Raw genomic sequence first — 15,714 nt, 5'->3', positions numbered from 1 at the left:
CTCGTGCTTTATGAGCATATATGGCGGCACATATAAATGATTGATGAACGAACTGAAGGAAAACGATTTATTTTAGAATATTTTTCACATAAAAATGGATTTATATGCGGAACTAAAATTACGTTCACTATACGACATGATATCTCAGTTAACAGTGATTTTGTTTAGTGGAATAAAAATGATTTACGACGTTTGTAAAGTCTTTTTCTATGAGTGGTGCAATTTTTTCTAATGAATGGATTATTGTTTATTGTAAAATTAATCGAAAAAAGTCAAAGCCATAACTTTTTGAGAATCTGAAAATTAATACTATGATTACTCAGAGAATCTTTAGCAGGTCTCCCTTAAAATTTTTTCCCAAAAATTGAAAAAATTGAAACAAAAATTGAATTTTTCATAATATAAAAATGATTATGAATCAATATTAAAATATCATCTTTATTTATCTTGCTTTCGTCTTATTCTACTTTCTTATCAGCCACGACTTCATCAATGGACTTTTTGGAGTGTGGTCTTTTTCCACGTTTTCAATTCTCTTGTTGCACTGGTCGGATTTATTGCGTGCATTGTTAACAATGTTTGACACCCGATGCCATTGCAAATTTTTGGCTGGTTTCAGTAGACTGATCAGATACTTTGTATCGGTAACTCGTTTGAAATCAATCCAATCAGCGACGGCTTCATCGGAATCCAGAATGGCTGGTGATCTGTGATGCAACCATCCGAGAGTGTCATCTGATTCGAATGTGATGACTGTGTAGCTGTAGAGCTGTTCGCCTTGAGCGTTGATCCAAATATCAAACAATCCGGCCATTTTCAGGAGTTTCATATTTTCCATCGACTCTCGCCACGTTTCTTCCACTTCAATTTGAACACCTTCAGGCTGTGGCATATAAATATAGTAAGCGGCCCGTTGTGATGGTTTCGTCGCATTTGGATCGGTTGTTTGCCATTCATAGAAACCCTCGCAAAGTATCACACATCGCTGGCCTTTGTTAAAAGCATGTCTGTACAGTTTTGATTCGAGCATCGATTCCAATCGACAGTTGTTTGTGGTCAAACCGTGTTTGCGATAATCCAACGATGGATTGTGCCAAAATGGTATCATTCCCCACAGCATCGGCACAAGAACTTGATCCAAACTGTCAATTGGCTCCTCTTTCTTGTCACTCTCAACACCTTGCAGCTCAGGGAAGTTCTGACACACATCATCTTCGTCCGATTCGAAATGGGCTGCCGATATTAGAACTGGTGAAATATCGGTTGGTGCAATATTGTGTGATGGTTTATACTCTCGATCGCAATTGTATTCGTTTCGCCATTCTGGCTGTTTCCATTTGGCAGGCTTATCTTCTGACTTTGTTGGTGATTTGTATGCCGTTGCCTTGCGTATTTCGTCCGGTTCAAGTGTTCTAAAAACAAAGAAAAAACAAAAAAATTCCAATGGCAATTCGATAAAATGCAATGAACTATAATTCTTTCAACGTACAAGCAACTACGTCCGCACATAATTTTTTAACGTAAGATTTTGCCAAGATTTGAATTCGAATCTGAAGTCGTTCGTACAGTAATTGCGTTGTTTGTGTGTGCGATTTGTCTTTGATTTGTTTTGCGCAAAACTAAATGTCAAATGAATTTTTCCATAGCCTTTGATTGAAGTGTGCGAGGCGAAGTGTTCGCCGTGAATTTGGTTCAATTCGCCATAACGCCATTACAAGTCAGATTGAGTGTAAGATTTTGTGTCTGTCATCCTAACCACAAACTCATACGTCCGTCAGTGGTAACAACAATAAGCGAGTTTCCAAACAATTTAAATTTCTAAAAAAGAAATTCTCAATTCTTTAGTATTTTTTTCAAATTAAAAGAAGCAAATAGAGATAGAAAAATGTCGATTTTAGCATATAACGGTGGCTGCTGTGTGGGTAAGTAATGAATTTGGAATAAAAACTTCGTCGGCATTCATCATCAAAAGATTGTCATCATTTGCTTAGTCAAAACTGAATTGTGTTCAATTTTTCTTCTCCGTTCGAATTAGCAATGCGAGGCAAGGAATGCGTGGCCATTGCCAGTGATTTGCGTTTTGGTGTTCAGGCGCAGACAATCACCACAGATTATCAGAAAGTATTCCAGTTCAATCCGCATATGTTCCTCGGTCTGGTTGGCCTGCAGTCGGACATTTTGACGGTGCACGATCGCCTGTTGTTTCGCAAGAATTTGTATGAGGTGCGCGAAAATCGTTCAATCACACCGAAACGTTTCGGTGCAATGCTGTCTAGTTTCCTGTACGAACGCCGTTTTGGTCCATACTTCATTGAACCCGTGATCGCCGGTCTCGACCCGAAAACGTTTGAACCATTCATTTGTAACATGGATTTGATTGGTTGCCCAAATAATCCGGAGGATTTCGTTGTGGCCGGAACGTGCGCTGAACAATTGTATGGTATGTGCGAAACACTGTGGCGCCCAGACATGGAACCCAATCAACTCTTCGAATGCATCTCACAGGCCATGATCAATGCATTCGATCGTGATGCTATGTCCGGTTGGGGTGCCGTCGTCTACATCATCGAAAAGGATAAAATCACAAAGAAAACCTTGAAGACACGACAAGATTAGGCCAGCACACATGAAATCACACAGTGGCACCATTCTTTTTTTTTGCTACATTTATTTTGAGGTTTAAAACTTTCTCTTTCAATAAAAAAAACGATATAATTCTTAAATTAAAGAAACTGGTGTTTTTACTCCCGAATCTCTTACCTTGAAACGATGTAAGCCAAAGTAAAAGACAATTACATTTGATTTTGACGTTTTTCAATTTGTATAATTCATTTATTTACCACTTCATTCATTCACGTCTACATGCATTTCAACAGTGTTTTTTCTTCTCTTGTATCTTCTTGTATCATGTACGATAGAATATGTTCATTGTTTCTCTCTCATATTTAAATAAAATCATAAATTAGTTAAATTGTATAAATTTTTATGCTGACAAGTAGGAATTCGATCGATCTTATTTGCATCCTAAACGATAAATACGACCACTAAAAATTGATTGCCAATCAAAAGAACGACCGATAAAGATGATGATAGGTGTGTTGCTTTTATAACTTGATTGTTGTTTCTATTTTTCTCTATAAATATGTAGAATCTTTTAAAGCAATGGCATATTTTTTTCTAAATGAGAAGCCAATCGGATGCAAAGGATATATGAATAAGTGTAAGTTATGATGTTGTTTACGCATTTTGTCTGGTATTAAACGATGCTCAGCATCAGTGAATACATACAGCTAACATAATATCTGTTCCTAAGCGTTATCTCCCAATTAGCTGCAGCTATTCCGAATGTGTGACTCATTTCCCAAGAAAAATTCCTAGCCTCTTTGAATTTGTGACAGATTTTCTACGAAGAGGCTACGAACTTTTCTTGGGAAATGAGTCACACATTCGAAATGGCTGCAGTTAATTAGGAGATAGCGCTTAGGAACAGATATAATTTTATCTGTATGTTCGCACTGCTCAGCATTAATCTAGTTAGGTTTTGAGTTGATGAGACACAGATTTGATGACAAATTGATCGATGAAAAGATTGAAAGCAAAGCGATGCATTTTTCATAAAAATGCAACACTTTGGAAAATAGAAACACATTTTCTTTGAAAAATTCTCCAATTGAAAGGGTTATTAAAAGGTAAAAAGGTCTACTATATATTTGGGGGAGGGTTCTAATTTGAATATTAACTCTCGCATCGTGGCCAATACTTTGAAATGACTACTGTAATTTTCGACGCAACTCTTTCGTTGGATGACAATTCAAGAGATTCCGATGAGGATGGCGGCGACGCTGGTCGAGAATAAAGTGGAATCAAATTCCTTGACGATGATAAGTTTGATTCCGCATTTAGCGATCTGACAATTGCATTCGGTTCTTCAATCTTTTCAATTTTTTTATTTTGAATTTCAATCATTTGTATCAATATGATTTGTGTTGTAATTAAAATTATTATTTCATTTATAATTATTACTAAAGATCTCCATGTTAAATGTTTTTTGTTTGTATGTTCCATTGTTGATTCAAATAGTTTTTCATTATTATTATTATTCAATAGATCGCTGCGATGTTTGCTTCTACTGATACGGGCGACGGGCTAATCTATAAAACTTTGTTCCACGCAAGCTTTCACTCGTTTTTCGTATTCACGACGATTTTCCTTATACAATTGAGCCGCCATCGAGTTGGCTGGTGAATTTGGATTCGGATCACTGAGCAGTGACTATGAATGACAAAGGAGGAAAGAAAAATGCCATTAGAGTTTAGTAGTTGCAAAATAGAAACAAACTAAAAAATATTTGGTACCTGTATTGAGGTCAAAATTGCCGACACATCGTACGTTGGGCTCCATCGATTTTGCAAAATGTCCAAACAGATACCGCCATCGGCATAGACATTTGGATGGAACATTTTCGACACAAAGCGTACTGTTGGCGGTTTATTTGGATACTCTTCCGTAAATTCTATCGTTAATTTAAATGTGCCATCTTCGAATGGGGTATCATGCGGACCGAATATGACTGCATTCCATATCATAATATTGTTGTCTGTTGGCGCACCTGAAACACCGGTCGGTGGATCCTCTTGAAGTCTACAGGTAGAGAAAAAAAAGACAACCACAAAAAAAATGAATTACTCAATCTGATTTGGGAAAGAAAATGAAACTATTCAAGTTTTTTTTTCCATGTGTTTTCGCAACAGGAATGAAATTCCACCGAAATGGCCAAACATTCCAATCGTATTTCACAACGTAAACACAGTTTATGCTTCTAACCAATTGATTTCCGTATCGCCAGCACCAACATTATCGATACACACATTCGTTTTCATTTTCAATGAAGAAGAAGAAGAAAAAATCAAGTGTGATAGAGAGAAAATGGGTGTATGCAAAATATGGAAAAGGAGAAACATAAATGCGTTATTATTATATTTTTTTTTTTGCTTTCATGCATCCACACTTTCAAAGTAGCGTGAAAGTTTTCACGTTTCGCACTCTTTTGCACTTTTAATTACGGTATCTACGGCAATTATATTCGATGTGAGTTTTCGCCGAGAGCACATGTGCTGTGCTTTGTATGTGTATGCATTTGGTCTTCATAATAAAACCGAAAAAAAAAACATATGAGTACAGCATAGCATTGTTTTTAGCTTCTTTTTTTCTTTCTCTCTCTTTCGTTTCATATGAAGAATTGCATCGAATGGCGTTCATGTTTGCAATTCAATTAAATAATATAATTGCATAGTAATCTTATGTTCTCAAGCGTGTATTCGGTGTACATTTCGAATAGAGAGAAAGAAAAAAAATCACCGTGCAGATGTCCATTGAAGCGAGTTGCGAATTGATGTGCATTCGTTTCGATTTTTATATATGCAATAAAATCAATAAAACTTTGAAAAATTGCCCATCAAAATCTCGCTTCGATAGTATCGGCATTTCTTTGTTTTGAAATGCGAATAGTGAAAATCAATCGACGCAGAGAGTGTTTTTCACTCAATGAAACGGTTATGCAATTTTATGTTGTATGAAATGAACCTGAAATCTATCCGATACTTTTCTCTATTGTTCAATAAGTCCACCCCTTAGGTGAGTGTCAGTGCAATGCCATTGCTATTTAACTATTCTCTCAATTCGTTTTCATCAATTTATCGATTCAGTCGAATGTATCGGTGAATGAGCGTGAGCATGTGATTTCATGTGATGCATATCGCTCGAATTGCACATTTGGTGACTGTGACAATGGCCGCATTATGCACAATATTGAACTACTTAAAATTTCGAAGCCATTTCCTTCATGATCCGTCTCTGTCGGTTGCACACTTGAGACATTTCAACGACAAATGACGATGTTCCTGTATCGTTGACATTCACGCAATTTTATCAGATAAATATTGACATTTGCATATTTTACATTTTCATCGTTGCATACACACATTTGTCTTATCAAATGTGTCTCAAATTACACTACCATTGAATTTTGGAAAAGGGAGTATTCAAGAAGAAAAAATTGCTTACCTTTTGAAATCACGCATGAGACGGCGACGAGCTGGGGTTGACATCTTCAATGAACACTGCTCTTCTTCTCTGTTTTAAAGACAATTCTGGAAAATACTTGTGTGTGTGTGTGTTTGGAAAAGCTGTTGATGATTAAATTAGCGTTTAACACATTCACTTGATTGCTATGTAACGAAGATTTGGTTTGTTGGAAAACCGCGGAAAGTTTCTTTTTTTCAGTTTATTGTTTGTTACGATGTGCGTTTTGTGTTTGTACAATGACAAATTATCCTGTATTTCTGCTGCTACAGCAAATCACAGTGGAATCCAAATACACGAAAAATAAATCTCTTCAACTCTATAGCAAATAAATATCGCAGTTAATATATATACTTCGTAGTTCCTTCTTCACTTAATCCGATTCACCCGTATTGCCTAAACGAAAAAAGAAGAAGTAGAGACGAAAAAAAAAAACAGTCAGTTTTGAAGAAAGCAGCGAAAAATCGATTGTTGGCTAACAATGTAATGGCAACGTCTATTTCAAACGATATGCTGTTGTTGTTCTGGTTTCAGTTTTAACGTTTATACGGAGACAAAAATGGGTCCCCAACAAGTTTTTTTTTAATATGCAAAGTTTTTAAACTATAACAAATCGTCCAGATCATATGCGCTAGTCATCGACTTTTGAGCTTCGAGAAATATAAAGACGAATGAGAATAACTCACACAGTTTACTTTATCGCTATTAATTGACATTTTGGTCTTTTATTACGGCTTTAAATTAATTTGAATTGATTGCAAAGCAAAAGAATACTTTTGATTGTGATTGAAATGAGCGTTTTTTTTATTTTCAGTTCGTTTGAAAGTATAAAAAAGAAAGAAAAAATATTATTTAAAAGAAGAATGAAAATCGAGCTCTGAATAAACGTTCGAATGTATGGAAATTCATAATGTCTAACTGAGAAGGAACGAAATTGCAAACACATAAACCGATATATACATTGTACATCTGTATCATGCGCCGCACACATTCGCATCACACACGTATATGGATTTATATTCCAATAAAATGTGTCATAGCTCAAGAAAAAGAACAGAAGCAGGTTCATCCGTTCAGCGAGCTACTACGAAATCATGTTGTATGACAGAGACAAAACGCTTTCTTGAATTGTCAGATGCAAAAAAAACTCTTTATATGTGTAAATGCAATCAATTTTGGTCATCTGTTTGAGTTTCAACCATTCTCTGATTCTTTTCGTTCTAACAAAAAAGATGGCATTTTTTCATTATTTTCGAAATTTCTACATTCGATCATTTCTCGCTTTTTTTCAGCTGTAGAGATGTCAGTTTGCGTACATTCTTTTTTGGAATTATGCCAATAATGAATTGTTACTTGGTTTCCTATGTGTAATCGACGTCAAAAACACTATAGAACTAAAATTTTGTGCTGATTCAACATTAGCTATTAGCGATTCATTCTATTTGCCTTTTGTTCGAATAAAGAAAAACTCTGTCACTCAAACTATAGCACACATTCGAAGCGTTTGATTCTATAAACAGTTCAAACAATACAAGTTTCATAAGAAACAAAAAAATTCTTTCTTTCGGCTAGCGAAAACTCTTTATTGTGCAAAAAATAAAAATCTTCTGTGGTCGCACCATATCACATTATTATCTCACTTTTCCTTTGACAAAAGAAATACTATCCTATCGAAACTAAAATTAACTTGTATCAATTTCGTCTTACGTACTTCGTTCTATTCGAGAAAAATAAATAAATTGGCAACTTGTCGCGCTTTTATTTGCGATTTTTCTTCGTTTTTTTTTTAAATTTTGAATTAGAAATTCACTTTTACAGTAATTTACACTTTAAGCAGCACCAGCAGCGAAATACTGTGTGTGACACACAAAAGAGTACTTTTCTGTGACTTGTGTGCTACGAATTGAATAGATGGTCATTGTGAGAGACAGAGCTCAGTCTGGGGCCTGCGTGTGTATGTGTTAAAATACACCAATAACAACAGCAAACGTTTCGTCAGCGAGGTGACGATGATGCGTATGTATGGGTTAGCGAACAACTGCGCGACGAACTAGTATTGAGTGATGTTAAACGCCAGTCATGACCATCAAAATTGCTTCGACACAACACTATGGCAACACCAGCAATGTTGCACAACGTTGAAAAAATTGAATTTGCCGTATTACTAATCATCGCTTGAATGTCTCATACATTTATAATTAGATGACCACCGTTGTGACCACTATCGAATATTGGAAATTATTTCATTTGGAAAAATTCATGTTATCCATTCTAATTGCTACCGAACCATGTGGGTGCTTCAAAATATTTATTTCAAATATTTCAAATCGAACGAAATTCCATACTTTGAGTCATCAACTTTCAATTTGAACTGAATTTTATGAATAACAGCCTGAAGTTGGTTGGCCATTTTTCTCTCACGTTTGAACCATGGCCAACTTCACTTTGACATGCAAATAATTGTTTTCCATGCCAATCGTCAAGTAAATACCACTTGTTTATTGTTTAAATTGACGAGCAGCGGGCGAATTCGACATCACAGGATTTCATTCGATTTAATCCTCTGAACAAACCGTTTTCCACATTAGTAATAAGCCAAAATTAAATAAACGAAATCTCATACAGGATATTTAAATTGAAGATTTTTTGGAAACAAAAAGTAAGTGGATTCTATTTGTGTGAACAATTGATGGAAAACACCTTACCTGGGCGTGCCTGTGCATGACAGTTTGTGTTGTGGACATTGTTAAACATTTAACTCTTGTTGATAAACTCAATCCAAATGATCGAACTTATTTTTTTTCTCTCAAAATTCCGTTTTTGAATAGAATTTCTGCAAATTTCTCTGAAATTTTATTATGGATTTTGCTTTGAAAGTGATTTGGAAATATATTAAATTACATGTGACGACGTCATCACCGTTTAATTGCTATCCATTTATCCATTAAACTGGTGCTAATTGGTTTCAGTTGTTTAGTTACTTTGTTTGCAGTTTGATCACGTTTCGATTCGGACACATTAAAACGCACAAGAAAAATGGTTTGGCTATCATCGTGCTGGTCACCGTGCATTTGGACAGATAGCCTCAAGACTGGATGCTATGCTATCGCCGGTTACACAGTCGCTATGTCAGTCATTCTGACAACAATGGTAAACAATTAAATACAGTTGCAACTAAATATTTTGTAGCTTCATCACCAAATAACATGATTGATTGTGTTAAAACCAATTGAGAGTTTTAACTTTGAAAATATAACACTTGATCATTGATCGTCTTGAATGATTCAAACAGGTGGGTTATGCACTAGCAGGCGGAGATTCATCCCAATTGTATTCACCACTATTTGAAACAGATCGTCGAAACTCGATGGTGTTTTACGGAACAATTTGGATTTTATACTTTATTGGTTTGATCATATCAGCCTATTTGATCAGGGTCAGCATCAAAACCAGGTAATGTCGAAATTTAATTTAATTGAACACGGTTGCAACAAAATGAAAGACAATCGTCAAAGACATCAATTGAGTAAATAATCCATTTCTTATGTTTCAACAATTAATCATCAATTATTAATTTGTATTTCCAAATTTCAGCACTCGTGGATGGTTATTACCCTGGTTATTATTGTGGGGTGGTGGTTGTGCATTCCAGTTTCTCTTCGGTATTTGGCTCCTCTACGGATACTACATTTACGTAAGTCATTGACCATCGTCAACTTATTCTAACTCTCAAATAGAAACCAATCTCAATTTTTTTTTTTCTGATCTTTTCAGTTGGAGGCGACTTATTCATGTTTCATAAACTGGTTTTGGATGGGATACAATGTAAGTGGTCACACTTATAACATAAGCTCAGTTCGTGACATCAACTAACTAGCTAATTTTTTTTTTTTTTTGAAAATCGTTATCAATGTGTCCATTGAAACTAACTTCTTTTGAATTTTCAGATCTACTGTTGGATGGTTGTATTTTCGCTCTATCAAGTCTATTTGCAAATCCAATCTCCAAACATTGAACTGTTGGTGCCATAAATTCACGTACCAAAATTCACCATTGAGTAATGCAGCAGCTTTAAAGCAAACGCCACTAATTCCCACTGCAAAATCACACTTTAGCCATAAGTTTTACTATTGACGCTATCACAAGAAGATCTGAGAAGAAACTGATGATTTTTTACAAGAATCTCTTTGACAGCAACCATTCACCTTACTTAGTGTGTAAGCATGTAGAACGGTTTTTTTTTTTAGATAATCGAATTCAATTTTTCGATTCGTATCAATATTTTTTCAAAAGAAAAAGAACCGAAAGTAACCTTTTTTGACATTCCGTCCAACGATTCAATCGATGTCAGTGTTCAATCTCATTATTCACACATTTTTAGATGTAACATAATCCGTCCGCAGAGAAAAAACAAGAGACTCAAGTCAATTTTAAATTTTTTTTTTCATGAGAATTTGTTTTTGATGGCATTTATATTGACGATATTTTTTCGAAATAAAATTGAAGAAGAATCGAAGATATTTTGCAGTTTTATTCCAATTCAGTAGGTATGAACAATAAGTATAAAAGTCATTTGTATAACATGATCTGTTACATTTATACGATGCTTTTCTGTGATGGATACTGAAATGACAACTGAATTCGGTAAGTATATCTGACAATTTGACTCATATTAGTACCACGCCTGCCAGTCAATACAAATGCGTCGATCATATAAAAATTCTCAAAAGTCGTTCATAATTCAAACAGTATCTTGTTTGTATCGGTCTAATTAACTTCCGTGGCTCATTACCGTGCGTAATAAATGATAAACGGCTCCTTTACCGTATCCCACTGCATATGCTCTCTGCGGTTGCATTGTGCACTGTTTTGCTGCCGGTTGCAAGGCCGTTCACACAGTTCTCCAGATCGGATCGCGCGTCGGATGTGCGACGACGACGACGACAACAACGACAACCGACAGCTCACAGAGTTTTGCGCTGTGAAATCTTTCACTTGCGCGATGCGGATACGCGATACATGCGAAACTACACACCACGGTGATCGCCCCAGACATGAGTTTTTCTCACATGCGCGAAAACTGATTCAGTCGACACCGAGTAACGAACCGAATCACATCGTTGTTTGTGTCATTTGGCTTTTGAATTTTCAATCGTTGTGCACGAGAGAGTCCTCGAGTCGAGAACAGAAGTGTTTTGTACACGTTTATCGTTTAATGCTCTTGTTTTTGTTTGCAATAAACCGTTTTGGTTATCGCATATTTATTTTGGGTTCCAATTTTAGATATATACAGACGACAAAAAACCTTCAAAACTTTGAATAGCATCGTGCCAAATAAAAATTATTGTCATCGAAAGTGTGTGCCTCTGTGTGTGAACAGGAATTCGGAAAACTCTATTAAATATTGAGCATTTCAGCATAGAACAAATTAGTGCGAATATTTGGCCAACTTCATTTAAATTGTATGTCTATTTTAATTTCAGCGGTGGACACCGTTTAAATGAGCATTTCGAGTGTGTCTGAGTGGATAAACATAAACAGTGTTTAACAGAAGGACAGTGTTTTTACGTGATACGAATTGTTAAGTGACCGATCTCGCCGTGAAACTGTTAAAATTATGATTCCGTTTCGGAGCACAACGGAATATAGAGAAGGTAAAATAAAATTTATTCTTATGGTGAAGAGCAAATGATCAGAATGGAAATGTAAGCTTCTTGAAATAAGAAGGGACTATTTCAAAAGGAAATTTTTTCATTCGCAATCACACCGCGCAGAGTTAAAATGATATTCCAAAAGAAAGTACACCGTTTCGGTTTTTGTTAAACAAGGCGACGAAAAACGTAAATTCGGCTCTCCTTCGTCTGGGTGGCGTGTATAATTTTCAATTTTATCGTATACCAAATATATAAAGAACTGCACTGTTTGTTGTCATGTTTGTCTTACATATTGAATTGCAGGCAAGAGAGAGAGAGAGAGAGAGAGAGAGAGCGAGCACGCATAAAAACGAATTTCAATGCTCAACATTGTGGCATGGGTTACACGATCCGCAATTTATTTTCGCTGTTGGATATATCGTTGTTCGATCATTTCTTTTACTGAAACAAACGAGAGAAAAAACTCCAAAGCGCACCAAAGACATACACAAATATAAAAAGGTTGTCTCGCAACTTGGGAAGATATGGCGTTTAGAACAGAAGTTGCACGATTAATATGAATATGAAGCAAATGAAAAGAGCACAGTCGCACAGCTTGTAATAATTATTTTGATCACTTAACGTAATAACATCGCGATTAAAGTGCATTCAGATTTATATTTCAGAGTCGATGGGACCCTCAGTGTTTGAAATCACCGCCAACAGGTTGCAATGTGGCTCCAAAAGTGGATAGAAAAAAGCCTGGCCGTGTTTTTTCTCCTCTGTGTTTTTTTTTATGACATCTTGCCATTATTATTAGATAGTGATTTATCTTTAATATGATACAAGGATGATATAGAATCTATGGCTTGCCGCCAACGGAATGGGGCACAGCTTCTGATTCACGAACGAACGAGATGAACAGAATAAAAGTTCAACGTTGTTACTTGGAAGTGTTACAACCGAATGAAGAACATATTATGAGGTTGGTGCCATTCAGGCAAAACCATTACAGAAAATGAATTAAAACAACCGAAAATCATAAACTACTTCAGAGACTGCGACACGTTGTCATGTAAAAATGTCTGAAAGATAAAAAAAAAACACAACAGCAACAAGGAACGAGCGAAAATTTGCAAGCCGCAGCACAACGCTCAAATTAATAGCTTTGAATTTGAAAATACGAGTTCTTGATCGCTCAGTTCGTAGATCACCGTTAAAATATATTCAACATACAGTTGAAATATATCAACTTTGGACTTGTACTTTCGCTCGTTCGATGAATTTGTTTTTTCTTATCCTAGGCTCTCCGGCCTGTGTGCATTTATTTATGACAATTTTTCAATTTATTTTAACTCGAAATTTTCGAACATTAATGTAATTGCCAATGAAATTAAGATTACATTCCATGTACCGTGTGCATGTACGGAGGAATATTGTACAAGCCAACTAGAGAGACAAAGAGGTAATGTAGTCGTTGCAATACATCTCACCTGAATGTGTGAGTTTGACGGCGACGATGCCAGACAACGACGTCAACGTCAAATATTTCAACCTTCTCCGACCGCTTGAAAAGGTCGCACGGGGTCGCCTAGTTTTATGTGAACAAGATTTCAAATAACGAATTGATTTTAATTAAACATTTGACAACATCATTTAAAACTCAGCCTCAGATCTCGCAGGCGAATTTCAAAGTATCATCAATACATTCAATTCGTACTTACCTCAAAATAAATCTTGAACGAGGAACAAACCGTGTGTTGCAGGATTTTTCTAGAAAATAACGTCCATTTTATTACAGGCGACCGAAGCTGGTAGAATTTTTGTATTAAAATCTATTTTTCCGTGGTTTGAATGTGGTTTGCGCCAGTGTAATCCTCATTAAATTTACGTTTGTTGAGGAGCACACGCACGAAGACTTCTTTATAATGGTGCATTCGGGCCAAGAGAGCCGAATCTCTGTTTTATATCTCAAATAGCCTGTTTCGACATTGAAATAACACGCGTTTTGATAGTACATTTGTTTTTTTCCCTCTATATATCTTTATTGTATAGAAGAAAAGTTAAAAAAAAAAGAAGTGCACACGAGCGACAGTGCGGTGCACCAAAAAACAAGTTTCGTTCGGTTGGTTGAAAATGTTATGAGAGCAAACGATGACTGTAATTATCAACACAACACAGACTCTCTCTCTCTCTTTCTCGATTTGGACGGCCTGTGCGTGGCTAGTGGCAGGAATATATATGTGCACGGTGCATTCGGTTCGATAATCTGAATGAGAAGGCTTGAAAAAAAAAACACACAACAACAACTAGAAATCTGCATAAATGCCACATTATTTGAGTCAGTCTTGAGTCATTGTGAGCGCGCGCTCGCACATCGCACTCTCTATACACCAAGCAGCATAACAGATATAGAGTCAGCGATATACAACAGTCGAAAATGTATGTTCCAATAATCATATATCTTCTTCGACTGGAACTTTTTCCTCTTCCCTTTGTTAGTTTGCAACAAAGTGAACGCAAGTATCACTGTGTGCACAATGCGCAAAAACTACGGAGAGAAAAAAAGACACACACACACACACATATTCATTTTATCGATCAGGTAAATTCAAAACTAATAGTAGAAGAAAAAAAGCAGCCGCATGGATCGCATCAAAGCCGACAGTCGCCTTTTGTTACCTGCAATAATAATGTATTTATGTGCCACTGTTATCACTTAATTGATCTTGAAGACTAGCGGCTAGTTCATAAAATTGGTGCATGCATCAATGCAGTTACAAGGCAAATACATATATCGCGCCACATTTCGCTTATTTGTATGGCATAAAATATGCATAATTCGTGTGCTGTATGCACAGCAAATGGAATGTATCCCATTGCAAAAAGGACTCTACTGTTTGAAGCCAGTTCAGCTGCAACTTTTTTCTCTGTTAGTTTGAAAACTGAGCGTTTTTCACCGAATTTTCACGTCCATTTTGCATTTTGATAAATGAAAACATACACGGAAAGCAAATGGATACATTTACAAAGATTATTTTGTGGTTCATTCGAACACATTTCGAAGATGTGATCTGATTTGGTTGTGTTTGCAAGCGAAATTTGCGCAACCGTTCATTTTCATCTGCAATGTCACGAATGAAACCTGAACATTTCAAGGCATTTAATTTGTGTAACTTCTGCGTTGATTCCATGAAACAGAAGGAATGACGTGATTGTGAATATGCATATTAACCAGAACGAACAGAAAAAAATGTGCACTAGAAAAAGAAAGAAAAAAATTTGCAGCAAGATTGCTCGACGGTTGCAGTCGAACAGTTCATTAAATAATTCAAGTATCTCAATCGCTATCATCTGTAAAACGAGTGTGAACGGTGTAAATAAATGCCTATGCGTTTTTCTTCCTACTATTTCTTTTTTTCTTTCTTTTCTTTTCAATTCAGTTGAGATGCTGGACCTACAACCAAATGCAAATTTCATTGTATATTTAATTTATGATAACAGTTATATGCCACAGTGCCAACGGATCGAGAGCAGTTTGACTCGTTCGAATGCTCGTTTCTTTCTGTCATCTCTCTCTCTCTCTCTCTCTCTCTCATTCCTTCAAACAATTTGACTCGGGGTTTGCTGCACATGGCTTGTATACACGATCAGTAACTCTTGAACCGTTTGCCCTTTCAGCATTTTGTCTATTTTGCTCCTGAGCTCGTTCGTTCTTATCACTTCAAAGTGTTTTGGTTTTTGATGTGGTTTTTTGCTATCATTTCTCAACCATTTTAAAATTTCTTCAAAGTCCTGATTTATAAAAGTAATTTCAAGCCTCAAATTCAGATTCATTTGAATGAAAATTCCGAATTCATTTTGACTCCGATTCGACTGTGCTTGCGATCGTTTTGTACTGTGGGGATTTATGACGTACACGTTGGAAAGAAAAGTGTACATATACAAAATCTATTTATATTGTCGCAATAGAATTGGAATTCCCTTTAATATTTATTTA

At 35.9% G+C, this 15,714-nt stretch overlaps 5 protein-coding genes across 12 annotated transcripts in view; 3 read left to right on the top strand and 2 right to left on the bottom strand.

Annotated features, from left to right (window-relative positions):
• Positions 1-385: 385 nt before the first annotated feature.
• On the bottom strand, positions 386-1,638 carry LOC129576042 (abasic site processing protein HMCES). Its single transcript, XM_055460451.1, has 2 exons — positions 1,490-1,638; positions 386-1,412 (listed from the first exon to the last, which is right to left on the bottom strand). Exons 1-2 carry the CDS (start codon positions 1,507-1,509, stop codon positions 464-466), a joined length of 969 nt encoding a protein of 322 aa, XP_055316426.1. The 5' UTR covers positions 1,510-1,638; the 3' UTR covers positions 386-463.
• A 13-nt stretch (positions 1,639-1,651) lies between these two features.
• On the top strand, positions 1,652-2,732 carry LOC129576052 (proteasome subunit beta type-3). The gene is made up of 2 exons (XM_055460485.1): positions 1,652-1,922; positions 2,036-2,732. The coding sequence occupies exons 1-2, from the start codon at positions 1,886-1,888 to the stop codon at positions 2,614-2,616; spliced, it is 618 nt and encodes a 205-aa protein (XP_055316460.1). The 5' UTR covers positions 1,652-1,885; the 3' UTR covers positions 2,617-2,732.
• Positions 2,733-3,919: 1,187 nt separating this feature from the next.
• LOC129576053 (ubiquitin-conjugating enzyme E2-17 kDa) lies at positions 3,920-8,049 on the bottom strand. 3 transcript variants are annotated; one of them, XM_055460501.1, is made up of 4 exons: positions 7,793-8,049; positions 6,064-6,477; positions 4,356-4,641; positions 3,920-4,272 (listed from the first exon to the last, which is right to left on the bottom strand). In XM_055460501.1, exons 2-4 carry the CDS (start codon positions 6,105-6,107, stop codon positions 4,147-4,149), a joined length of 456 nt encoding a protein of 151 aa, XP_055316476.1. In that variant the 5' UTR covers positions 6,108-6,477; positions 7,793-8,049; the 3' UTR covers positions 3,920-4,146. The 3 variants fall into 3 exon arrangements, with proteins under 3 accessions (XP_055316476.1, XP_055316494.1, XP_055316487.1); XM_055460519.1 differs by having other exon boundaries at positions 6,562-7,988; XM_055460512.1 differs by lacking the exon at positions 7,793-8,049 and adding an exon at positions 6,770-7,001.
• A 500-nt stretch (positions 8,050-8,549) lies between these two features.
• LOC129575971 (uncharacterized) lies at positions 8,550-10,597 on the top strand. Of its 3 annotated transcripts, none has more exons than XM_055460259.1 (6): positions 8,550-8,740; positions 9,059-9,231; positions 9,374-9,534; positions 9,676-9,775; positions 9,856-9,906; positions 10,029-10,597. In XM_055460259.1, exons 2-6 carry the CDS (start codon positions 9,118-9,120, stop codon positions 10,110-10,112), a joined length of 510 nt encoding a protein of 169 aa, XP_055316234.1. In that variant the 5' UTR covers positions 8,550-8,740; positions 9,059-9,117; the 3' UTR covers positions 10,113-10,597. The 3 variants fall into 3 exon arrangements, with proteins under 3 accessions (XP_055316234.1, XP_055316226.1, XP_055316243.1); XM_055460251.1 differs by having other exon boundaries at positions 8,552-8,740; positions 9,074-9,231; XM_055460268.1 differs by having other exon boundaries at positions 8,552-8,740; positions 9,051-9,231.
• Positions 10,598-11,168: 571 nt separating this feature from the next.
• Positions 11,169-15,714, top strand: part of LOC129575866 (uncharacterized) — a 41,464-nt gene continuing 36,918 nt past the window's right edge. Inside the window, exons 1-3 of one of the 4 annotated variants that reach the window (XM_055460044.1) lie at positions 11,169-11,278; positions 11,365-11,437; positions 11,565-11,735. The gene's annotated coding sequence lies outside the window, so the exon portion shown is untranslated. Of the gene's footprint in view, positions 11,736-15,714 lie in introns of all 4 variants that reach the window. The other 3 variants (XM_055460035.1, XM_055460016.1, XM_055460025.1) reach the window with 3 other exon arrangements.

Source organism: Sitodiplosis mosellana, unplaced genomic scaffold, assembly GCF_009176505.1.
Source record: "Sitodiplosis mosellana isolate CC-2019 unplaced genomic scaffold, AAFC_SMos_1.0 Smas_scaffold_1, whole genome shotgun sequence".
Lineage (NCBI taxonomy): Eukaryota > Metazoa > Arthropoda > Insecta > Diptera > Cecidomyiidae > Sitodiplosis > Sitodiplosis mosellana.
Note: the sequence above shows the minus strand (reverse complement) of the source record. Positions and strands in the feature narration are given on the sequence as shown.